This window comes from Aspergillus pseudotamarii, assembly GCF_009193445.1.
Source record: "Aspergillus pseudotamarii strain CBS 117625 unplaced genomic scaffold BDV38scaffold_19, whole genome shotgun sequence".
Taxonomy (NCBI): Eukaryota; Fungi; Ascomycota; class Eurotiomycetes; order Eurotiales; family Aspergillaceae; genus Aspergillus; species Aspergillus pseudotamarii.
In genome coordinates, this window is record NW_022475033.1 from 1 (window position 1) to 23486 (window position 23486).

General features: G+C 48.8%; 11 protein-coding genes across 11 annotated transcripts; 5 read left to right on the top strand and 6 right to left on the bottom strand.

Moving 5' to 3' along the window:
• Positions 1 to 113: 113 nt before the first annotated feature.
• On the top strand, positions 114 to 1352 carry BDV38DRAFT_291789 (uncharacterized protein; the record flags this gene model as incomplete). Its single annotated transcript, XM_032061834.1, has 3 exons — positions 114 to 364; positions 412 to 1123; positions 1184 to 1352. The coding sequence occupies exons 1-3, from the start codon at positions 283 to 285 to the stop codon at positions 1350 to 1352; spliced, it is 963 nt and encodes a 320-aa protein (XP_031914765.1). The 5' UTR covers positions 114 to 282.
• A 507-nt stretch (positions 1353 to 1859) lies between these two features.
• Positions 1860 to 3369, top strand: BDV38DRAFT_291792 (SMP-30/gluconolactonase/LRE family protein; the record flags this gene model as incomplete). The annotated part of the gene is made up of 3 exons (XM_032061835.1): positions 1860 to 2026; positions 2080 to 2557; positions 2616 to 3369. The coding sequence occupies 3 exons, from the start codon at positions 1860 to 1862 to the stop codon at positions 3126 to 3128; spliced, it is 1158 nt and encodes a 385-aa protein (XP_031914766.1). The 3' UTR covers positions 3129 to 3369.
• An 800-nt stretch (positions 3370 to 4169) lies between these two features.
• Positions 4170 to 5636, bottom strand: BDV38DRAFT_281632 (transmembrane amino acid transporter protein-domain-containing protein; the record flags this gene model as incomplete). Its single annotated transcript, XM_032059600.1, has 2 exons — positions 4170 to 4226; positions 4278 to 5636. 2 exons carry the CDS (start codon positions 5634 to 5636, stop codon positions 4170 to 4172), a joined length of 1416 nt encoding a protein of 471 aa, XP_031914767.1.
• A 633-nt stretch (positions 5637 to 6269) lies between these two features.
• Positions 6270 to 7407, bottom strand: BDV38DRAFT_243557 (uncharacterized protein). The gene is made up of 3 exons (XM_032054237.1): positions 7283 to 7407; positions 7101 to 7211; positions 6270 to 7036 (listed from the first exon to the last, which is right to left on the bottom strand). The coding sequence occupies exons 1-3, from the start codon at positions 7317 to 7319 to the stop codon at positions 6486 to 6488; spliced, it is 699 nt and encodes a 232-aa protein (XP_031914768.1). The 5' UTR covers positions 7320 to 7407; the 3' UTR covers positions 6270 to 6485.
• Position 7408: 1 nt separating this feature from the next.
• Positions 7409 to 9320, top strand: BDV38DRAFT_243559 (uncharacterized protein). Its single transcript, XM_032054238.1, has one exon. The coding sequence runs from the start codon at positions 7861 to 7863 to the stop codon at positions 9109 to 9111; it is 1251 nt and encodes a 416-aa protein (XP_031914769.1). The 5' UTR covers positions 7409 to 7860; the 3' UTR covers positions 9112 to 9320.
• BDV38DRAFT_58669 (aminoglycoside phosphotransferase family protein) lies at positions 9297 to 11018 on the bottom strand. Its single transcript, XM_032063594.1, has one exon. The coding sequence runs from the start codon at positions 10970 to 10972 to the stop codon at positions 9629 to 9631; it is 1344 nt and encodes a 447-aa protein (XP_031914770.1). The 5' UTR covers positions 10973 to 11018; the 3' UTR covers positions 9297 to 9628.
• A 1582-nt stretch (positions 11019 to 12600) lies between these two features.
• BDV38DRAFT_270258 (uncharacterized protein) lies at positions 12601 to 15616 on the top strand (the record flags this gene model as incomplete). The annotated part of the gene is made up of 7 exons (XM_032057116.1): positions 12601 to 12609; positions 13066 to 13257; positions 13325 to 14091; positions 14226 to 14292; positions 14344 to 14530; positions 14948 to 14993; positions 15052 to 15616. The coding sequence occupies 7 exons, from the start codon at positions 12601 to 12603 to the stop codon at positions 15614 to 15616; spliced, it is 1833 nt and encodes a 610-aa protein (XP_031914771.1).
• A 122-nt stretch (positions 15617 to 15738) lies between these two features.
• BDV38DRAFT_243571 (MFS transporter) lies at positions 15739 to 18417 on the bottom strand. Its single transcript, XM_032054239.1, has 5 exons — positions 17765 to 18417; positions 16668 to 17690; positions 16541 to 16577; positions 16403 to 16472; positions 15739 to 16326 (listed from the first exon to the last, which is right to left on the bottom strand). The coding sequence occupies exons 1-5, from the start codon at positions 18130 to 18132 to the stop codon at positions 16163 to 16165; spliced, it is 1662 nt and encodes a 553-aa protein (XP_031914772.1). The 5' UTR covers positions 18133 to 18417; the 3' UTR covers positions 15739 to 16162.
• Positions 18418 to 18990: 573 nt separating this feature from the next.
• BDV38DRAFT_243574 (PLP-dependent transferase) lies at positions 18991 to 20924 on the top strand. The gene is made up of 7 exons (XM_032054240.1): positions 18991 to 19272; positions 19336 to 19402; positions 19460 to 19872; positions 19930 to 19957; positions 20018 to 20295; positions 20354 to 20518; positions 20568 to 20924. The coding sequence occupies exons 1-7, from the start codon at positions 19118 to 19120 to the stop codon at positions 20863 to 20865; spliced, it is 1404 nt and encodes a 467-aa protein (XP_031914773.1). The 5' UTR covers positions 18991 to 19117; the 3' UTR covers positions 20866 to 20924.
• Positions 20925 to 21025: 101 nt separating this feature from the next.
• On the bottom strand, positions 21026 to 21646 carry BDV38DRAFT_281640 (uncharacterized protein; the record flags this gene model as incomplete). Its single annotated transcript, XM_032059601.1, has 1 exon — positions 21026 to 21646. One exon carries the CDS (start codon positions 21644 to 21646, stop codon positions 21026 to 21028), a length of 621 nt encoding a protein of 206 aa, XP_031914774.1.
• Positions 21647 to 22631: 985 nt separating this feature from the next.
• On the bottom strand, positions 22632 to 23364 carry BDV38DRAFT_281641 (uncharacterized protein; the record flags this gene model as incomplete). Its single annotated transcript, XM_032059602.1, has 3 exons — positions 22632 to 22760; positions 22818 to 23279; positions 23356 to 23364. The coding sequence occupies 3 exons, from the start codon at positions 23362 to 23364 to the stop codon at positions 22632 to 22634; spliced, it is 600 nt and encodes a 199-aa protein (XP_031914775.1).
• Between the last annotated feature and the right edge of the window lie 122 nt (positions 23365 to 23486).

The window sequence follows — 23486 nt, forward strand, 5'->3', positions numbered from 1 at the left end:
TCCTTTTTTTTTTTTTTTTTTTTTTTCTTTTCCCTCATATCTTCCTCGACCGGAGTAGTCAAGCCCCGGCAGGAACAGGAAGAGTCCGTTGGTGTGGAGGCCATAGTGGAGTCGCCCGGAGTAGCCCGCGAGCCCGGACATGAGGACAGTTCCAGACCCAGTAAGTCCTACGCCACCATGTCGGTCTGGATACTACCGAGTAAATAACTTAAGCGTAATGGTAGACGATGTGGTCGGCAGTTGGATACTCACCGGACTAAACGCAGAGACCGTTATTCCACGATGGAAGTAGCAAGTCAGAATAATGCTGTTGCGGAGCTGTTCCCGCACGGATGCTGGGATGCACATCACCATATCTTCGATCGTGAGAGCTCTCCCCCAACGTGAAATAGAGGGAGACTCGCTAACCAGGGTTGCACGGCTTAGCTGCACAATTTGCCTACTCCCCCGACCGTCATTTGACGCCTCCACCGGCGACCATTGAGCAATTCATCCACTTCAAGAAGAGTTTGGGTATTACCCATTCGGTGTTGACTCATGGCCTATCGTATGGAGCCAATGTAGAGTCATTGAAAAGCTTCGTCAAGCTGCTCGGCCAGTCTTCCACGAAGGGAATTGGAGTCATTGATCCTGAGACAGTCACCCGGGAGGAGCTCCAGGAAATGCACAATGCAGGCATCCGGGGCATTCGGGTCAATGTCTACAAGTACAAGGCTATGCATGATGCCGAGCTACAGAAGGTCGCTCTGCGGGAACACGCCCGCATGATTGGGAAGCACTGTCCCGGGTGGACCATGGCGTTCACACAAACTCATCCAGAGTTCTGGAAGGAGCTGAGACCAGTCATAGAACACGAGATCAGGCCGGCAGGGATTCGTTTGATTACCGATCACTTTGCTTTACTAAAAGGTCCAAGCATGCTTCCACCCGAGTGTGAGGGAGATGTAACCCGACAAGTGGGATTTGAAGACATCATGGACTTAGTGCGCAAGGGTCATTTGTATGTCAAACTCAGCGCGCCGTACCGCGTGAGCAATGAAGCACCGTTCTACGACGACCTGCAGCCATTAGTCCGAGCGTATATCGATGCGAATCCGAAACAGGTCCTTTGGGGGAGTGACTGGCAAGTAACATTCATACCGACAGTTGGTGCCCCGGCTAACATAACTGTGTGATGATGCAGGCCGCACACGCCACGTATGAAGGTCCGTACGTATGACGAGGCGATGAAAGAAACCCCTTTCCTTGAGGTGGATGATCATGCATGGTTGAAAAGTCTACGGTCGTGGCTGTCAGAGGACGAATGGCATACCCTGATGGTAGAGACGCCAAAGGCGCTGTATGATTGGTAGACGAGTCACGACGTGCAGTGCACTGGGCGTTTTATTCTTTTTTTCAGTATTATTTTTCTGCATTCATTTTTTCTCATTTTAAGGTGTAGATGCTATGCGTACTACTACTTCCACGTGGCATGGTACGGCATACATGCCGGCGAGTTTCCGCGGTGATTCGATCGTGGAGGGAGTCACCGAGCGCACACGGGCACAGCCAGCATCATACAAGGATATGGTAATTGCGGGGAACGAGGTCTCTTGCCCGGATCTACCCCACGGGGTATGTCTGTAGCTCCGACTCCACGGGGAGAGGATTCCACTGCTAGTGTCGGCTCTGTTGCTCCGCGAGCCATGTCCGGGAGGCATCCGGCGGATGTTTGGAGTACCCCGGAAAGCTCCTCGAATAGCTTCCATTAAGCGAAGTTTGCGGTATGAAATTGGCATATTTAAGTTAGAGGTAGATTCCCCACCCTACGAAAAATGTATGGTGTATGCTAGCTTCAAGAAAGAAGGGATACCCACAACATGGATGTCTACCTGAAGCCGCTTCCACCTCTCCTGAACAACAGTATTGCCAAATGGGCGTATATTTCGCTCGCCGCATTGGCCAATCTTCCTGGGCAATTCAACCGAACGGCCTTTGAAGCTCCATGGGCAACGTCGGAGATATCGGACGAAGGTCTTAGTGCAACGTAAGGATGTCATCCCTTCCCAACGATGTATATACATATGCTGACCGAGACAGATTGTCGCACCTAAATACCACGGACTTTGTCGCCTATGATGCGAAGTTTTTCGATATCATTGGCCCCAATGCCACAGTGGAGCATGTTCAAAAACTAGCCTACCAGGTCCACGAAGCACCATGTTATATCAAGGACACCAATCAGCTCTTCTTTGTCGAATGGGGTCCACCAGGCGGCGACGATGGCATTCACTCATGGCAGTACCTCTTGGATGTGGAGACCAATACCCTGCACAATATAACCACCAACCCTCCAACGTACAACGTACATGGGTGTGTCTACTACAATCACTCCATCCATGTTGTAACAGATGGCTACAGTGACCTGCAGACAGGAGAGCTGGCAAAGATCGACCCGAACAGCCATGAGAAAACGACATTGCTGAATAACTACCTGGTGCAGCCATTTGCAGGCTTCAACGATCTGGAAATTGATCGGGAGGGTAATTTCTGGCTAACAGATTCAAAGTCAGGCTGGGTATGTTCACGCTATGTGTTCCCCAGTCAAGAGCGTCGGATGTTGACTCGCGCAATAGGGCCGAGAGATTGTTGAGTTTGCACCCCCCACAAATCCCTCGATCTATTTCGTTGAACGGTCAACCTTTCGCACCAAGGTAGTTTATAGTACTACCGGGAATACCAATGGGGTTGCCATATCCCCTGATGGGAACACATTGTTCATCCCGGAGACAGGGGTCTCGAAGTACTTTCCAAAGCGGACGGATCCCTATGGAATGCGACAGCTCTGGGCATTTGATGTCTCCAAGTCAGGCTCCGTATTGTCAAATCAGAGATTCCTCAGCAATCCCATTTCGTACTTCTATGATGGCGTGCGTGTGTCGCGACATGGCTTGATATTTTGCGGTGCAGGGGATGGTGTCGATGTCCTTGACCCCGACACAGGGTATACGCTCGGTACCATTCGCGTCGGCGGGGGTGAGAATGTGGCCGTGAGTGTGGCCTTTGGGGAGCATGAACTATGGATTGTGGGAAAGGGAGGAGTATGGCATGTTAAGGGGATTCAGGAGCGACTGGCTCGCGAGTGGTAGACGAATTTCCCCGGGGAGAAGCCTCTGGGTTTGCCCGGTGCCGCCAGTATTGTTGTTCATGGATATATAAAGACATCCATGTTGCTTGGAAATAATCCCCAGTCAATGCCTATTTCTCTGCCCGGCAAGGTAGGCATACTTTCCATAACCAAATCTTTCATCGTAGCATTTGTGGCCACGAAAGTGGCCATCGATCGTGCGAATGAACACCGTCCTGACGCTCCTACTTCCGCCATGTCAGTCAGGTCACCCAGCCAATGTGCGCTGATGGACAATGGGTGGTGGAATGATTGAGTCTGTTACCCAAAGTGCATCCATGTCTTGTGGACAACGGGCGGAGTAATCTCCCCATACGAGTATTTCGGCAGAGTCAAGGGACCTCACAGAAGATGTAAGGTGAAGGATATATTTGACAAAGGCATATCTAGCTATGGAATAATGAATGATTTGGAGTGTGGGGTCTGATTTTTGTGGCAGTCATTCTGACTTTCAATTTAGATTTTGTTCTTCGCTCGGGCAAAGAGAGAAAAAGGAGCCTCAGGCAGCATGTTTGTCATGGTTTATCGACATTTTCTCTTCGTTGGACGCCTGAGGCATCTGTCGCAATTGTGAATCGCCTGCGGCCGGAAGTCAAACACGTAGATAGGTGTGTTGAACGATCTCCTTGGGTGCCTGTCGAAAAAGGAACGGTTCAACAGCACGTGGAGGCAATATACATTGCAACAAGGCCTCATGAATTGTCATGTCGAGCTGAATGGCGTCAAGTCTTGAGTTTGGAGACGTGCCGCTTTGAGGACACGATTTTGCATCGAGCACGTGGGAATCAGCCTATATTAGCCCGGAGTGGTCGTTGGTGAAAGATTGTTCAAGGGATAATGTGTCAATGTAAGATTATATGCTGGTCATGGCGGTCTATGTACATTACGTGTCCAATGGTGTATCTGTGCACACATTGTTTGCTATTCAGCGGTCCATCTAGGAAAGGACTACTCGGGTCTTGGGTCTTGGATGGATAAAACAAAATTCGAGAGAAAGGTGCCACTAGACCGCACCACAAGTGAACGGGCTGTGGACGTTGCCAGTGCGATAGTTGTTTCTCTGAGAAGATTTGTGAGCATGCAACCAATTGACAAGGGAGAGGTAGCTTACTATATCCTCGATACTGGAATAAAGGCCTCCAACCAACACGACGAGACCAAAGATGAACACAAAGAGGTTCACAATACTGAGAAGAAGGTTTTCCCGAGAGTACCAGCTACCCTTGCGGAGGAGAAAGAACCACATGACGGGGGGGAGATAGAACGAGAATCCCGAGGTGAACAACGCCGATGTGATCGAAAGCAAATCATCAAAGAAAGGAACAGCCTCGGCGATCACCCAAGCCAGGATCGTGAGAATCGTGATTAGAGCCAACCAGGTAATCCAGCCCTTGGTTGTATTGACATAACGGGTCACACTGTTTTCATAGATACGACCGTGAATTAAACGCCCCGCAACAATCGTACCAATCGCGCCAGAAATGAAGATGACTGGCAGGGCTATACCAAAGGCGACCTTGCTCACAAGTGAACCAGCTGAGAGCAGCGCAGGCGATTGGACATCTTTACCGACAAAGGCGTAGATGGTCGCTCCGGTAACTGTATAAATTACTATCTGGAGTATCCCAAGGGTCCAGATCGATTTGGTGAAGTCTTTGGGGGTGTGCATCTCGTCCATGAAAGAAAACAAGCAGCTGGCGAATGTGTAGGCAAACACAATGTTGCTAATTGCAATGAAACCATCCGAAAAGCTCGGGTCGCCTTGTGGTAGGGCCGACCAATCCACGTGAGAAAGTCCCGACTGGTTACCTTTGATACCGGTTGATATAATGGTGATGCCGATTGCCGCCACGATTGATACAAAATCAATGTAGCCCAACCAAGCCATATCGGCAAAAGACGATGGGATGGAGAGTAACAAAAGAATAATCGCAGAGACAACGCTGAAGACCACCGAGCAGACATTGTTGCTGTCGGTGATATGGCGCCATGCAATCGTACCTGTTAAGCAGTTTGACCCCGTGAGAAAGACAAGCTGCAGGATTAACATAAATGTGAAAAGTTCATTGCCCACACGGCCCATTAATAAACCACCGGCGTCGCCATAGTGTCGGACGCCAGGAAAGGCGAGTTTCACCTTTCCGATAATCCAGGATGTATAGATGGCAATTAGTCCAATGCCAACACAGCAGATCACCCCTGCCACCATTCCCAAGGATGCAAAAGCGGACGGAATCGAGAGCGATCCCAGACCGATGGCCTCGATAATGAGCATGATCGTGAGGCGTTTCCAACCCAGACGATGGTATTTGGCCTCACCGGCCTCGATAATCTGCTGCTCTCCGTCGTCCAGCGCGTCGGGCAGCATCTTGTTATCTGGAGACCAACCATTGGGTTTGGGGGTGTCCATCTTGCCCACACCACCGTCATTGCCTGAATTGGCGTCAACTATTTCTCTCGGGCAGCTCATAGTGATGTGAGCTGTTTGGAGCCGGTTCTTAGAGAGAAAAGGGGTAGGATGCCACACGTATATCGTAACATTAGACGTCTAGAGAGTAATGATGAATGAAATGTATCCAATCTCTTCACTTTTTTTTTTCAATCATTTTTTTCTATCTGGGGTATTTTGTCATAGATTACCACTTTCGGTAAAGATGAAATCCGGTTACATTCCGCATGCGGTGTGCAGGGGTTCAGTTCAATATAATTGGCTAGTCCCTGAAGATTCAGTGACTCAGGGACATTCATCAGCCAATGATAATGGATCGGGAAACCGAGTGGTATCCGGATTTCATTAGTGGTTACTTTCGGAAAATATCCAAGAAAATTCTGTCAGAGATCTACATGAGGTTCTCGACCCGGTTCTGTGTGTGGATTCTGGAATGTTTCAATCTTCATGATTGTAATGTTGTGCACTACTCCTCTCGAGTAGTGATGCATTCCATCCTTTTGACTTCGACAGCCTAAATTGGACAAACTACAATCTACGAGCAAGGCATTCATCCTACACCACAACCACGCTCATTAGGTTCGGCTTGGCTTGCATTGGACTGTGTATCAGCGGCGCCACAAAATCTTACATTATCTTATTACATTATGTGGCGTTGAAGTTCGCTGATTGGGAAATTGCCGGTGCGGCTAAATGCAGTGAGTTCGACTCGGATAACACCGTAACCTCGGGCCGGGCCATATTATTTCCCCCGACCGGAGATCCAGCCCAGCAATGAATCGAACGTATGCCTCACATGCAGGGAAACATACAGCAACATATAGTAGAAACAAATGTACGAAAGAGTCGAAGGTAATTTCCATGACAGCCCTAAATATCCCATACCCGCACCGGGGAAGGCATAAAGTCGCCCACCAGCTTCCAAATCCTTCTCCACATATGCAAGCTATCGGATTGCACCACGACCTGCGTGTTGCCGTGTGCGACCATCTGCAGGATCCCCTGTAGAACAGATTCATCGTATCCGCGAACTAAAATATCATCCATCCCCTCAAAGACGAGCAAGGTGATTGCATCAGTCTTCAACCATCCACGAATGATACACTCCCAGATCCGACCAGGTGTCCCGACGACTATATCGGGGACCCGCCCCCTCTCCGACCCTTGGAGCTCGACAATCTTGTCGTGAGCATCACGGAACCCCCTAGGACAGCAATAGACATTCACCGACGCCATTGTCGACGCCATCGTTCGGGCGATGCCATTCACCGTCCATGCCAATTCAAACGTGGGGCTTACGATCAGAGCTTGGCATTGGGACGGAAGGTCCGACGAAGGCGCTGTATTGATCCGTTGGAGGATGGACACCACGAGGTACATCCGTTTGAGAGGGAATGGGCCTTGGGCGAGGACATGGTGACCTGTGTGGCTGGGCTCAACAGGCTGAACATATGCATGTCTTGCGCTGATAGGTCAAGAAGATACCTTGGACAATGGGTTGTACTAGTCGATGATAGCATGGGAGGTCATTCACTAGATTCCAGCGGCTCATGCCCCGTAGTAGCTCCGGTTTGAGGGCTAGCTCCAGCGTAGTCGCTAAGAAAGTTAGGCAGATGTGATTTCAAATTCGATCAAGCACCCACACAGGTATGTAAATACATATATACCTTTGGAGTTTTGACGTTCCGGAGGCGGATGCGACATTTGCTATGCTGACCCTCAATTTAATATCTCTAAGTTTAATATTTAAACCCGCCTCTCCCACCAAAACCCTGACAAAGGGAGGAATAAAAAAGGTGACAAATACCCCGTACCGAAAACCTTCCGACTCGTCGTTCAACGACTGGAGACGGAGTCACCTGCAAGATGTTTGGCATGTTTGTTTGGGTTCCCAAATCGGGCAGCGTTGCATTGCTTCCAAGGTTGAATGGCGCCATGATCATGACAAAGGATTCTAAGTTTAGATGATCGACTGTGGCCTTCTTGGCACAGGGATTTACTGAGTACTGACGTAGTCTGATACTCTACCTTGACGTGGATCGTCGGGTTGGCGCCAACAAACAAAGAACAGTCGGATTTACCACCTCGGAGATACTCGCGGCAATTGCCATTCCTGTTCAACTCCGAGATGTTTATAGAATGCATGTCCAATGCATATAAACAGAGTCAGGCCGGGTTGCAAACCCAACTCCCATTCAACAGATTCCAGGAAACGAAGTAAGAAAAAACAACAGAAGCATAAACCATGACCGGACTGAACGTCCTTATCTGCGGTGCTGGCATTACCGGTAATGCCCTGGCCTTTTGGCTATCAAAGATGGGCCACCACGTCACGGTCATTGAAAGGTATTCGAGCTTGCGTGCCACCGGGCTGCAAGTCGACCTCAGAGAACCGGGTATCACAGTCTTGCGGCGAATGGGCCTCGAGCAACAATTTCGTGCCAAGTCCATTCACGAACAGGGCATGGAAATCGTCGATGATGCCGGCAAACGCAAGGCATACTTCGCCGCCAATCGATCCGGCATGGGAATGCAGAGCTTCACCACAGATTATGAGATCATGCGAGGCGACCTCTGTCGACTATTATATGACGCCACCAAGGACCGCGCAACATTCGTCTTCGGAACGACGGTCGAGAGCTTCACGCAGCGGGAAAACCACGTCGAGGTAGAGTTTTCCGATGGCCGCCACGACCAGTTTGATCTATTGGTAGGTGCCGATGGACAAGGCTCTCGCACACGCAGAATGATCCTTGGATCCGAGCCAGATCCATTTCACCCATTGGGGGTTCACATGGGATATTTCACCGTTCCACGGGAGATTCAACCTGGGGAGGAGTACAACGCGGCAATATACATTGCTCCTGGGCGGCGCTTTATCTTCACCCGGAGGCATAGCCCGCATGCCATGCAGGTTTACCTTGCGTGCAAAACAGACTCGGATCGACTGAATAAGGCACGCGGAAACATCAAGGAGGAAAAGGATGGCTTGGTGGAGGTCTTTCGTGGGGCAGGATGGCAGACGGACCGGATTCTCAAAGAACTCCAGAGCGCGGATGATTTCTACTGCGAGCGCCTGGGGGTGGTCAGAATGGACTCCTGGTCTGCCGGCCGAGTCGCACTGGTCGGAGATGCGGCATATTGTCCATCGGCGACCACCGGTATGGGAACGACCTCGGGCTTGGTGGGGGCGTATATCCTCGCGGGAGAGATCAGCAAGTTTCATCAAGCAAATCTCGCGCCAAAGGATCGCCTCCTCCTCGCTCTCAAGGCGTATGACGACACATATCGACCTTTTATGTCACAAGTTCAGAAGGGAATCGAAAAGGGCTCGACATTCTGGGACTACACCCCATCGTCATCGTGGGGGATTACCGTTGTGCACATTCTCTTATGGGTAGCTGCTTTCCTGCGATTGGATATCCTCAGCCAATGGTTCATCCGTGAGGATACAACCTGGGTCTTGCCGGATTATAAACAGATGGAGCAGAGCTGACCGCATTACAGCTTCATATTGCCTGACTTCTGGTTTGGAGGAAGGTCAAATTGTCTTTCTTTTAACCTTGTAACACATTCATGTACACAGTCTCTATCAATTTTAGCGGCGGAGAGGGGATATGAATGCTCTAAGGATTTAGTTTAACTAATGATAATAGGGAGGAAGCAATTAAGCTACCCATTATACTTATGTCCAAAGTCTTTAATCTGGGGCCTGAGCATGGCACGCAACCTACGTTATATTCACCATAATCTGCAGGCTACTGCATGTTTCTGAATGTTCCCGAGCGCTGTCAGACGGATGTCCTTTTGAGGGCATGCATTATATCATGATTACACCTTGCAGTTTATTAATGTGAAGATGGTTTATCAGTCACATGCCATTGCCACAGTAGAGTCCGACTGTATGTTAAGCGTGAAGAACCTTCTTCTGCCCTTTCCAGTATAATTCCCCTTACCATCCCCCTTGACCTTGGAAGAAGGATTCCTTTTACACCTAGAACTAATACGACGACTCAACTACTTACTGTTCCAGCTTGAGCTTGTAAGTCTCTCAGGGCTTCTCGCGCACCCTCCCAGTTATCAGTCAGGTCTTCTATGGCATCCTCAAGTGTTCTCCTCTCTTCAAAGCCATCCGAAAAGTTGACGTTGTTTGTATCTCTACTCACCGTTTGAATGTAGGTATCAAAAGCTCTCCTAAGGATCCGTGCATCCCACCTGTCCCGGCGGATGATAGTGTAATCATTTTCATCATTGTAGTCTACCGGAATGGGCGGTTCCTCTTCAGTGACTGGGTCCACGTCGAGAAACATCTTGGGATAGTAGAATGATGCCCATTGGGGAAGTACACAAATCATCTCCCAGTCAATGACAGCAACGATGTCATGACTGATTGGATCCAGGATTACATTGTTCTGATTGAGGTCGTGATGATAGAGTGTATGACATGTGTCGGGATCTGTCGGTAGAAAGAGGCGCACAATCAATTCCTGAGCTGCCTGGCAGACTTCTAGCATCTCAGGCGCTTCTTCCAGGAGATCCTCATCGCAATCCGAGTCCACGTCGCTGGCATTCTCCGCTTTTGCAATCTCCACCCCGCTCTTGATCCACGCGGTCTGCATTTGTACCTTTGCCGTTAGATACTGGAGAGAATTGTCGAATGGGCCACGGTTGGAAGGAATGTAAAGTCGCCGTTTGGAAAAGAAAAATGGCAAAACCATCTGCCCGACCTCTACACCTTTCCCGAGGTAACTGGACATGAACTTGATCTGTTGAGCGTCTTGAGCACTGCTGTTTGTTTCCGCGCTAGTATTCGTGCCCTCGAAGTAAAGACTCCCAATTTTATCAAAGGGTAAGCTCCGTAGTTCAGCGGCGTATGCTGCTAATCGCTCGGAGATTTGGATTTTTGTTTCCAAAGAGATGGCACGCCACTTTTGCTCGAGTGGAACACCTTCAACCTTTTTCAAAAGAATCCATTCATAACCGAGGGCATTATCCGATGTAGAGCTCCATGCCACCACTTCTGGAACGGGAATACTAGTTTTCTGGCGTAGGAAAGCTAGTGTGGCAACTTCACTCTCCGTTTTGAAGAATGGGTCAACCGGAAGGGTGACACGGAAGAGGAATTTGTGCTCTTGGTTTGGGATAACAATCTCATAATTCTTGTTGAATGCCCCTTGGGCAAAGAAATTAACAGTAATGGATGGCACATCCCCCACTTGGGTGTGCTGGGCGGACAATGCTGCCGAGGCAATGGAGACAATAGCTGAGATGGCTGGTTCCGAGGGCCAGACTGGCGAGGATCCGGCGAAGGTTGTGTGCCATTGCAGAGGGGTCTTAGTCGGACGTGAACCCGCCATTTGCCTCTGTTTTTAGGACCGATACACTGAAACGCCCACGTCTATGAAAGGGCGAGGTACAGGAGTGGTGTTGCATGCGGCGGGAGTTTGAACATGTCGAATAAGTCAGGTCTTAGTCATCTGGATTCCAAGAACTAGTCCCAGTACGAACTAGTAGTTAAAACTAGTCGTCGGACAATTAGTAGCGATGCGCGCTCTGCCCTATAACATATACTAGTATTCTAGTCATAAGATATCATGAGCACTAATTACATATAGAGCCCATAGTTAGCTAAAGGAAGGATCGTATTATATGGTGGTAGTAGAATGTACTCGGTACATCTTTACGAAGTACGCTCTTTATCTCAGATTCCACCCGCCACCCACAACGCCCTGAAGCCGTTTGCCATTGATTTTATAGCTCTCAATCAGCCCCGTCTTAATATCATCCCACGATGCAGCGTCGTTCGCATCCACTCGGGCAATAATCGCGTTACTTGTCTTCGAAGTCGTAATGCTGCTCCTCTGGCCCCCGGTCTTCTGGACCGCTAGGCGATGGACGAACTTGCCCTCAGCAGTGTTACGCTGATTTCAACGTTAGTGACATGCTCCCCACACCACTCATCCGGTTGAAATGCCCACCTAACTGGGGTGGCGAACTTACTCCTTGATAATCCAGACGAATGTGCTCATTTGTATCGTTGTGTAAAGTCCATTCATGGTCAGGGAAATGGGCTGGGGTAATTGTGAAGGTATTTAACCAGTCCCTAAAATGCCTCTTGCCCATGGTGACTGCGCATAAATGTATCTGTTAACGCAAGCTTGAAGTCAGAGAGGAATTTGGGGGCACCTGAGGCTTTACTAGCAGGTTAATATAGGTAATCACCCACGTATAAATCCCACCCTGTAAGACAATTTGCTTTCACTCTCTGACACTAGAGACGAATAATAGGAACGTGTTCGTAGCATTAGAGTGGAAGGCACTTGTATACCATGGCATTTGTCATTATACCGAAATCCATTCGTGTTTTGATCATGCACCTACAGTGACTATGCTGCAGTCAGATTTGCTGTCCAATAAACGCAGAAAAGCACCTGCAAGGTAGTCAGTTATTATAGGCTAGAGCACAAGGCTGTGCAAGAGGCTGTGTCTGGCAAGTGAGGGGAAGGTGGAGAAGAGCCCTCGATGGACCTGGATGTGAATCTACACCTTGCCGGGCAAATCCGTCATGGATGCTCTAGATCGATATTTCCTTGCTAGATTCGGTTTGCTGTGCATTTGAACAGCTTTGAACAGCAAATAGCGAATGTGACTAGGAGCTGCGAGAGGAGGAAAGAAAAGCAAGAATGCACCCAAACTGGTTACGCGGAAAGTCCAAGCGCAAGGCTGAACAACTAAAATGAGTATCACGCGCCTTTGGCAAACAGCCATCATCGGTGATGGGCATAATTTTCAGTCTTTTGAGCAAGCTTCTCGTACAACTATGTGCTTTGACCTTTGTTGAATCAGACAAGGATGCTACACTAAGCATAGCATCCTTGCTTCGCCCATGTGCCAGGCTGTAGGCTAGCCTAACCTCCTCCACCAGCAAACGCAAAGTACCATATAGTAGTGGCTACTATTCACATTACCAAGGGCTGTCTTCACCATGGCAAGTGTTCGGTACTCGGAAGGGCTTTAGAGCTCGCGTAGCATACATCTCCAAGAGGGACGTGCCTCAGCCCAGGAATCTCGCTGCTCCTAGTCAATATATCGGATAAGCTCTGGGCTTTCAACACCTTGTTTATGATTACCTGTTCACCAACTGCCTGAGCCCCGTCCTCGTTTGGATATAACATATGAAGCATTCAGAAGTCGGCTGCACCACGAGAGACACGCTATACCATTTCCAGTAATCGCCCGTCCTAAACGGGACAATCGCAGGCTTAGTCATGAGGAGCAAGGCACGAAGAGCCCGAGGCATCTTTTTCTTATCTTATCGTTCAAATTCGAGTTGCCTCGGGGTCTTGGGCTTGACGGAGTACTCCGGACAACCTCGCCTACTTACAAACGGTGTGTGTTATCGTTTACTCATTCTCTACCAGAAGACGATACCTTGAGAAGGATGGTTGAGCCAGGCGAGAGCCCGAAGGGAAATCTATCATCATCCAATCCCTCTACGCCGGTTATGCGCCGTGCCCGAGTCGCTTGTAAGGCTTGTAACGCCAGGCGAGTGAAATGTGACGCGGCTGATGGGCAGCCCTGCTGGCATTGTCGCACTCGGCAGACGCCTTGCGAGTTGATTGAATCAAAACGAGGCAAGTATGTGGGTCTGGAGCTGTACGTAGCTACTTCCCCGTGAGGTTACCAACACTGCTAGGTACGCTCGGAAGCGGCACGCCCGAGCTCGAGATGTACGTGGCTCCGGACGGTCACAGGAACCCAGGGATCCATCTGCCGGTGGGTTGACCCAGATGGCCCCGGCAGTAGTGGCCCCTGATGCTACCCACAGAACTATTCAGTCGGGCCAGACTGATAGCATCCACAGACCAACCACACTAGGAGGAAATGATCGGGACAGTGGTATTGAGATACCTCGCGCGGGAATAGCCGACATTAATGCTGTAGAGCGCCCAAAGCACAGTCAAGAACAGTCACATCCTCGTATACAGCAGTTGGGAGAGGCCGTGGGTTTATCATACGTCGTCGAGGTTGTCTATAGCCCCGAAGGTGGTTCAACAGAGCCTTTGAAAGTGCATTACCCGATCCCGGCTTCTATTGCAGACCGACCAGATGCAAACCATGCACCACGTGTCGAAGAGCCAGTCTCCTTACAGGAGGCTTTCAGGATGCCATCCTGTGACGTAGCTGACCAGCTGGTTCAAGCCTTTTTCCATAAGCTCCACCCGGCTTATCCAGTGCTTGATCGGCAAAAGTTCACACACCAGTACCGCCAGGGCCAAGCCTCTCCACTTGTTCTGCAGACTATCTTCTTCCTGGGATTTACGGTTGGAAGTGACGAACTAGTACATGCAGCTGGTTATAGTGACCGTGCTACTGCAAGGAAAACACACTACCTGCGTGCAAAGGCATTGTATGATGCTGACTACGAGAATGATCGAATGAATCTTGTGGCTGTCCTTTTGCTTTTTGGATTTTGGTGGGCTGGCCCCGAGGATCAAAAGGACACTTGCTTCTGGATTGGATGTGCGACAACTCTTGCTCAATCATTAGGAATGCACCGGCATGTGAAGTCATCTCCATCGGCTGCAATTTCGGCTGACATTACATTAGCGCGTCGCAGTCCGCAATGAGTCAACCCATGAGGTCCTTGAGGAAGCGAATTTGGTGGGCCATATATGTATCCCACTCCTAGTTCCAACATTTTGTTTCGTCATGCTAATCCAGCTAGACGCGTGACCGACATACTTCTGCGGCATTCGGCCGACCTTGTCGCATACGGGACGAGGACTGTGATGTTGAGGCCCTCGATGAGGATGATTTCAAATTTGACAATGACTATGACCAGACCCTCATCCCCGTCCAGACAGACTTTCATATCTCTTACGCCCTTGAGATGATAAGATTAACTACAATACGTTAGTCGCCACCCACTTACTGGCTGCCACTTCCCCCTCCATACCAGATAACTCACAATACCGTTCTAGTTGGCGATATACTTATTGGGGAATTCAGCCCCCGTCGTGCTGCACTGGACAAATATGATACAGAAGCACTGGCAGGGAGACTCGCCCAGTGGGAATCAAAGTTGCCGGATCATCTTCGGAAGACGACACCAGATGGATCATTGGGTGCATCGTTCTGGGCGTCCATGCTACAATTTAGCTACCAGTAAGGGTGCAATACCTCATTACATGTCATCAATACACTAATCAAATTTAGAAATTGTCTCATTCTTCTATTCCGACCAAAGGCTATCGAAAACCTATCTCCAGCAGAAGCCGAATATGATGTCCGAGGACGGATGGCGGCTGACACTATTACCCGCCTTGCAGAGGATCTTCTTGGTGCCGGGATGATCAAAGCAGGGCTAATCCATCTGTATGACCATAATTCCCCCTGCATTGCACAGCTTCTCTTTTCTCCTAACCTTCCATAGCGTCCCAGCCCTGTTCTCTGCACTCTCGGTCCACACCATCGTCATCTGCCGGAAAGACCCCATACGTCGACAATTAGCCGAGAACAAATCACGACAATGCCTATTGGCATTGAGCGAGCTGGCCGGTAGCTGGCCAGTCAAGATCTGGATTGCTAAAGCGTTTTTAAACTTGTTGCGAAGGCTGACAGTGCAAGGCTCTGCCTCGATAATCAATGTGTCGTCCAGCATTGCGAACAACCGTAGCAACATACCACTATCAGGCCGTTCGAACTCATCCGGGCTACATCGTGCCCATAGTCCTAAACAAACCGTATTGGAGAGTTCCGACCGAAATGAAACGACGAGCCGGACCGGGTACATTAATGGACCACAGCTTCGAGACCTTCATCCATCCGGAGGTTTCCCACAAGCAGCTGATCATTTTGTATATAATTCTTTCTGGGCGAGCTATCTTGATAATACTTTTGACGTCGACCTACTTCTGCATAACGGGTTAGGGCCAACGTTAGCTGAGCCCTTCGATGGTTTGGATGCGGCTGAGGGTGCGAATCCTCTACATTTCTAGACAACGATGCTTTTGCCATTTATTTGCGTGTATTCTTATATGAGACATATACCACACATATAATTGAAATCTTGTGGTGCTCTGATCGCAGTGTGAGACCATGTGTTTTCATTTGTACGGCCGTCAGGAGCTCTGGTGGAAACGGCATGAACTAGGACCGTTTGGCACTCTGCCCTAAGACAGGCTAACCATGACATCAGTAGGACTGAGTATCTTGTCTTCTGTCTTTAGTTCGCCGTTGGCCTACCAAATAACGATCTCAGGACTAATGTCCTGATAATATAAACTCAGTCTATAGGCAACCCCCCTGAGATGTTTTGCCTAAAACCATATGCAACAGTTTCTACAACATGTATCGGTTCAGCCAACATAACGTTCTTCCAACGTGCACTATCTGTATTGCTGTCGTCGCTCGGTGGGATGCACACTTATTGGCATTGCACCGCCACGGTCTAAGTCTACCCCCTCCCCATTAACATGACCGCATAACTTCTCTTACACATCCAGCTATCCTCAAAATGAAGCCGTTACCTCTTTTGTGACGGTTCAGTCCGGTAGAGCGAATTTGCTCTTGGCTCTCAGTGCTTTTCCGTACTTAAAGAACAGCCACGGGAATGGCATCATGGCAACTGTTAGAAATGCCAGAAGGCTAGTTGCCCACTGATAGCCGAGCTTGTCGTACATCTGACTACCAAACAGCGGAAACGCAGCTATTGAAGGAATGGTCAGCAACCCACTATGTTACAGCTTTGCTGACCAGGGTTTGCTGTGAACGCGAAGACGTACCTGCGAACGTGCACCTAGCAAAGCCATTAGCAGCCAGGGCAGATGCGGCGTATTGTGGGTAAGCATCGACCTATTTTATAGTGAGCACGACGTGTCTTCTCGGCTTCCAATCGACATAGTGGGAGCACAGGAACATACAAGGAATGTAAAAATGCCGGTGAATGCCAGCAACAACCTGCTCCGTGAGAATAGATTAGCTCAGGAACATCTAATATTGCACAAGACGAATCTCTCAGCATAAGTGGAAACTATGGTAGATACTCACCCACCCCCAAATACAGCAGATCCAATGATGGGCACTATCCAATGAATACTCGAGTAGGTAGTCCAACCGAACCAAAAAAGCCCAAGAGGAATAAGAATGCCACCTACAATAGCCGGAGGAAGTCGGTATTCCGGCTCACTGCGTCCAGGCTCTTTGGCATTATTGTTCAACAGACGCTCACGAATGTTGGACCAGATCGGGGTAGTAGCGGCGACGATAACCATCCCGACTATAATTCCCACGAATGTCAGTCCGCCCTGCCAAAGGTTCATGTCATATGTTGTTCGGAACACCATCGGAAAGGTGCCGAAGAATAAGTATAGAATCCCCAATAATATAGCCGAATAAATATCCAAGCATAAACACATGGGCTCTAGGAAGAGAAGTTGGAATGGCCGCAGAAGTGCGACTATTATTATTTGCCTCCATGTCTTGGTGTTATCCTCCATCGGTGCTCTATACCGTTCGTTTCCAGTTTCTTGCCGGAGCGCTCGAGCCCTAGCACGTAGTATGATGGGGTGATATGTCTCTGGCGCAAAGAATATCATGCAGATGAGCAGCACGGCGGACCAAATGATCATGATATAGTAGGTCCACCTCCAATCCAAGTGGGAGTTGATAAAGCCCCCGAGTACAGGCCCCAAAGAGGGTCCAATGAATGGGACTGATGAAACAAGCGCCATTGGTGCTTGGATCTGATTCCGTGAAAATACGTCTCCGGCAGTTCCTCCCGCAACGGAAAGGAAGGTGCCTCCAGTGAAGCCATTGAAGAACCGAGAAACAATGATTGTCTGAATATTTTTCGCCACGGCGGACGGAATTGTCCAAACTAGGAACATCGTCCACGCGACCAGATAGATGGGTCTTCGTCCGTAGTGCTCGCTCAGTGGGCCAGTGAGCAACGGTCCGGTCCCGATTCCTAAGACAAAGGACGAGAGTCCTATAGTCGAGATGAGCGTTGACGTGTGAAACTCGGGATTCATCTGTGTATAGGTAGTTGTGTAGATCGAGCTTGTGCAAGTCCTATATCAGCCTGATCAGCAAACATCAGGGGAAACCAATATAATGAATATCGGGGCAATAAAAGAGGGACCTACACACATAAGGTTCCGGTACAGACAATCAACACGATCACCCATTTCCTCACCAACGGCATGCTTCGAGGACACATCGGGTCTTGATCACCATCGAACGAGACCTCGTATGGGCCGTGGTCTTCCCTTGGAAGGGTTCCCTCCACACGAGCGTCGGGATACTGTCCACATTTGTCCTGCGAAAATTGCTCGCTTCCCCAACTGCTCCTAGAATTGGAATGGTGACATGTGGCGCTTGCGGATGACGGCGGCGGTGATAGATTCGAGCATCCATGACCTTCTTTCTCCAGGGTCAATTTGTGTTGCTTGTTGGCTTCATGGTTCGCGCCGGACACCTTTGCTTCATCGGCCATCTCCGTTATTGTATCCATAGTCAGAGAAGAATCTTGACATATGGCGAGGATATCTTCAGTTGATAGATTCAGACTTTTGAACCTGTTGTTTATATTTTATCCTCCGCCCCAGGGGTTTATTTACAACCATTATTTGAATTTCAGGCTCATCGGGCACGAGACTAATTAAAAAAACAATGGTCAAGCGAGTGAGAGGGCCTTGGCTCCATATGGGGTAGAGAGAGCGAAAGTGACGACGAAGAAGCCTCGGTGTTTCCAGGCAAATATGGAGAAATAGACAACACAGCCGAGATTAAGAAGAACAGTTTCCCTCTACTAAAATGCCGAGAACATCATACAATTACGTAACAATGCTTATATTGAACCCATTTAAGGTGGCGAGTAACACACAGTCAGTTCTACGAGAGCCACAGTCTGGTCAGCCTGGTATAGCATCCTGGCTAGTGAATATCTTGTCCTCTTCATGTATGCCCATAGTTCAATGACCCTGCCAGTTATTACTCTTATTAACCCGGTACATTTTATGCAATGAATTGTTATGTCCTCCTTACGTAAGGTAGAAACTTTTATCCACGTCATTGTAAGAAATAGGACATTATAGCCTGTCCTGTTGATATCAATAAATTACTTGAGAATTAAACGCCTTTAGGACTCTTAGCCTCTTAGAGGGTACTATCGTTGACTCACAAATGTAAAAGCCTCGTCTTCATGATTTCGATTCTTCGAATAACCTCGCCGAGGTTGAAATGGTTTCGACCCACTTGGCTTCCCCGGCTAAAGCATCCCACCAGGAATACTTTATGGAACCTTCGGGTTAAACTGCACAGAAAGATCTCCGATTTGTCGCCGGAGGGCGCGCCAAGTCTGGAGCATATATGGTTGACTCCGCCGACTGGAGACGATTGAACATGATAAAGCGTCCTGCTTCACCTTTTAACTCACCCAACGAAAGAGATAGCGGATAACAGATAATTGTGTAGTGAGTCACTTCAGATTAGCCAGCATGGACTCCATGCGTCAGGAGGAGCATATCGATGCAGCGATAGCCCAGCATCACTTGTCGAGGAGAGCCGCAGAGAATTTCGAGCACCGTGATGTCTGGGGTCCACGAGAAAAGTCTATGGCAAATCCATGGTCACCAGAAAACCCCGATGGGACGTAGGTTCATCTCTTAACACTTGGTCTATCTTTTAAAGGAATGTATACTGACTGATAGTCAAGCATCATACTTCGCCTCGCGGAGAATAGCCTCTTGCATGACGAGATGGGGCAATTTATAAAGGACCAGGTTGATAACCCCGACTCATAGTTCTCTACGTGCATTTCTCATTTTCCGTGGGCACAGATCAATGTACTTCCCCTTAGTCACCTTACCTATAGTACAGGCCCTCGTGGATCACGTCGTCTTCGGCGTGCCGCAGCTGCATTCTTGAACGAGGAATTCCACTCTCGCAAAACAATTACCCCGGACAACCTATTCATCACGCCTGGCCTGGCCAGTGCCATTGACGCTCTAACCTGGGTAATTTGCAACGACGGGGACGGCATTCTAGTCCCTCAACCATATTACAACGGATTCGATTTCGATATCCTGAATCGGAGCAATGGTCGGGTAGTCGGGGTTAGATATGAGGGCATCGAGGGATTCTCCGGGTTAGACGACTTGTTCCGCCCTGATGTGAACAAGCGGGCTCTTGAAGTCGCTCTTCGTGAAGCTAAAAAGAACGGGATAACTATCCGTGCTCTTCTAGTCTCCAAGTAAGTTGTCCGATACTAAAATAGTAATTGGCTATCTACTAACAAGAGTATTTCAAGCCCACACAACCCTCTGGGAAGATGCTATGTCCGTATTCAGTCCCTCCAACCTGATTTATGAACCGTATGTATACTAACTATTTCCCAGCCTCCCGAGACTCTTCTAGAATTCGCCGCTTTCTGTGGTAGGAATCAACTTCATTTCATCTCTGATGAGATCTATGCGAAATCAGTTTTCCCCAACACTGCCATGCCGAGCCAGACACCGTTCGTGTCCACTCTTGCCCTTGATCTCCAGGAGGCTATTGAGCCAAACCTCATCCACGTACTTTACGGCGCAAGCAAAGACTTTTGCGCGAACGGATTGCGCCTAGGAATTGTGTGTACCAGTAATGAGGGGTTAATTGGCGCAATGTCTAGCATTAGGTTCGTATTGGAAGCTATAATTTCCCCAGAGTCTATTCCTAACGTATGTTGCGGTTAGTATGTTCTCTTGGTCACCCCATGTCCTCCAGGACGTCTGGGCGGCCATGCTAGAGGACAGACAACAGCTGGAAAGATTTATGGTCAAGAAGGGCGAATTGATGGCAGAGAACTATCATATCGCAACGTCATTCTTCCGGGAACGGGGTATCAGCTACTACGAGATGTAAGCCGCTTTACATGTATTTACTGCATACAGGACTAACGCCTTCAAGGAATGCTGGGCTGTTCATTTGGGTTGATCTACGACACCTGCTCATTCCGAAATCGTCACGCCACCAGACAGACTACAGCGAACTGAGAGTTACGTCTCCTGACGCTAGCGTATATAAACAACGCGAGCAGAGATTTGCAGATATATGCTCTCACAATGGTCTTATGATCGCTCCAGGCAGCATATATGCGGCAGAGGAGTTCGGGTGGTTCCGGATTACATTTACGGTGGGAAAGCATACATTAGAAGAAGGCCTCAAGCGTCTTGGGAAGTCGTTGGATGTGGCGGAGGGCTTGTAATCTCAGATAAAAACTGTTAGAATTACATGATAACAAAGAAAGGGCTGCAAAGCTATTTGATAATGTATGTCAACAGATGGATGTGAATGGGACGGCTAGTCCGTCACCATGACAACTCCCAAGCCCCCGTATATAACCCTCGATGCCATGGATGCCTTCTTCACGGCCAGAACCTTGGATAACAAACGGACTTGACACCAACACACTCTTCCGGCATTGGTTCTTGACCAGAGGCCACTTCTCTAAAGACATAACGTTCCCCTTGGAGTGCAGCCTTAATCCAGTATTTCCGCTCGACTCGCTTCGACTTGTCAAACAGTGACACCAGCTTTCCTGCAACCCCGGTCCTCTGCTGTAAAGGCGAGATAGTTTCTTGGATGATGAAATGGCATTCTTTGACGTGTGGCTCGTTCTTTGGGTGCATCAAATAAATAAGAGCCCTTCCCTCGCAGCCACGTAGTTCGCGTAGATATGTGCCTCGAAGTTCGATGACGGCGATGGGTTGGAAAACTCCTTCGGGGCTCCACACCTCTAGTCGTTGCTCTCCCATCCTTAAAAGGAAGGAGTAGAACGCGTAGAAGTCCGTCCCTGGGTGCATGAAAGATAAATCCTTGTTAAGGACGTCATCCAGTGTCTTGAGCATCGAGTCGTCGCATCCCCCTCTGTAGTGCCAATCTGGAAAGAAAAATAGGTCAATGGCTTCGGCCACGGATTCCGCATATGACGGAGGATTAACCGTGGTTGGAGTGGGTGGCGGTCCCATCTCTGATCCTTGCTCCATATTGTCAACCGAAGATGAGAGTGTATAAAAGTGGGGTGTATCTTGAAGTTAGACGTGGGGACAAAAATGTGTCTGGTATGAGGCGGGCTAGGAAAGGTATGACTCGAGTGATACATGTTAGGTAGAAGCCTATTTAATATCACATAACTAGACTGCATTGTCTCATCTATGGCACGTCCTTGCTTTTCTCATACTTAATAATCGAACTATTGAGGCATGGTGCCAGCTATGCGAGAGCGATAGCCATATGGCTTGAGCCTGGTGTTTCCCAGTGGACTTTAGGATTGCATAAACATAAAACTGTACATTGCACTCCTTGTCAAGCTATGACAATCAATATATTTGAAGAGATAACTAGCTCCTGGGTACCATGTCTTTATTAAGACAAAACCGAGAAAGAATTACAAGGCTTGAACCCCGCCACGTTGGTGGCTTTGTTTCTTGCTTTATATCGGGCCTTTCATTAACTTGCCATTATGTCCCGACACACAGGACTAGGCAAGGCTTTCACCTCCATTGCTGTCGAGTAGTAACAATTCCACAAAAGGGCCCTCCATATTTCTCCCATGTGAGGGTGGGATATTGCATGTAACGCCTGCAACAGAAGGGTGTGTTCATTGTCAAGCAAGAGGTTTTTCACTACAACCAGGCCATAAGCGCAATATATGCAGGGTGCTACGACAAGTTATAAATTGCGTAAATGGTAAAGCAATTGATAACACAATACAGTTTTACGGGATAAAAGAGATGCGACGAAGAACATTGCTAGAAACTATAGGCTGCTGGAGTCATGATGAATTTTCTAGTCAAAGTTGCAATACTGCTTGCATAGAGTGTTTCCCACCTATGATTCAAATAAATAATCAACGTATTACTCTGCAAATTAAAGGATCCAGCCAAAGACAAGCCAAACCCACGCGCTGTAAAGAAAGACGAGAGAGTCTTTCCTAGACAAGTATAACCTGCACTTACAGTCCAAAACCCTCTATTTGTCACGAATATCACTATGCCACTTGTATACAACCCGGCCCATGGCACAATCACCAAATTTGTTAATAACCACAGCCCGCCGTGTGTGGTAACGCTTGCCGCGAATGGCTTCGAAGCCCCATACCTGAATATCCATTGTCAACGACCATATAGTGTTCTAGAAGCATTTCCCAGCACTTACCTGCTCCATAGTCCATCCTAGGTCTTCACTGTGCGAGACGGTATGCAACCAACTTCCACGACTACCTCCCATCTCTTTTTGCGGCGGCCCCTCGACTAAAAAGCCTTCCTCGTGCTCACCCTCAGCAGAGACTGTCCCCCTCAGGAAGTCGTACATCCTTTGATTTAAGTTTGTTATGTCCAGCTCAAGTGCTGGTCGAACTTGGCCATTCTCATCTTCCACACCTCCAATAAGTCGGCTACGGACGCTAAGAGTCCCGAAAACGTAATCTTTTTGGGCATAAGCCTTCCAGTCGAGCGTCCGCTTCTCAGTTGTACCGTTGAATCCGCCGGTTACAGTATGTACGACATCAATGTGCAGCGCTAGCGGTGAGCTATCTGCTCCGATGCTGGCGTACTCGGTGATTGTGAATGTGACTGTTACGTGTCGGAAAGCGCGACGGATAATCCAGTTGAGGCATTGCTGAATGTCCCCTCAAGTAAGCTCTAATGTTCCCTCATTTCATATCGAGCGACATATGACTAAAGGGATACCATACCAGCTTCATCATGGGTTCAAGGTTTGTTGATAGACTTTTCTCCTATAACGGCCATCTATTCAGTCTGACCCCGTGAGCTTTCCAAGGTAAAGCCGAAGAGCACGAACCATGACCCAATTTCCTGTCAGGCT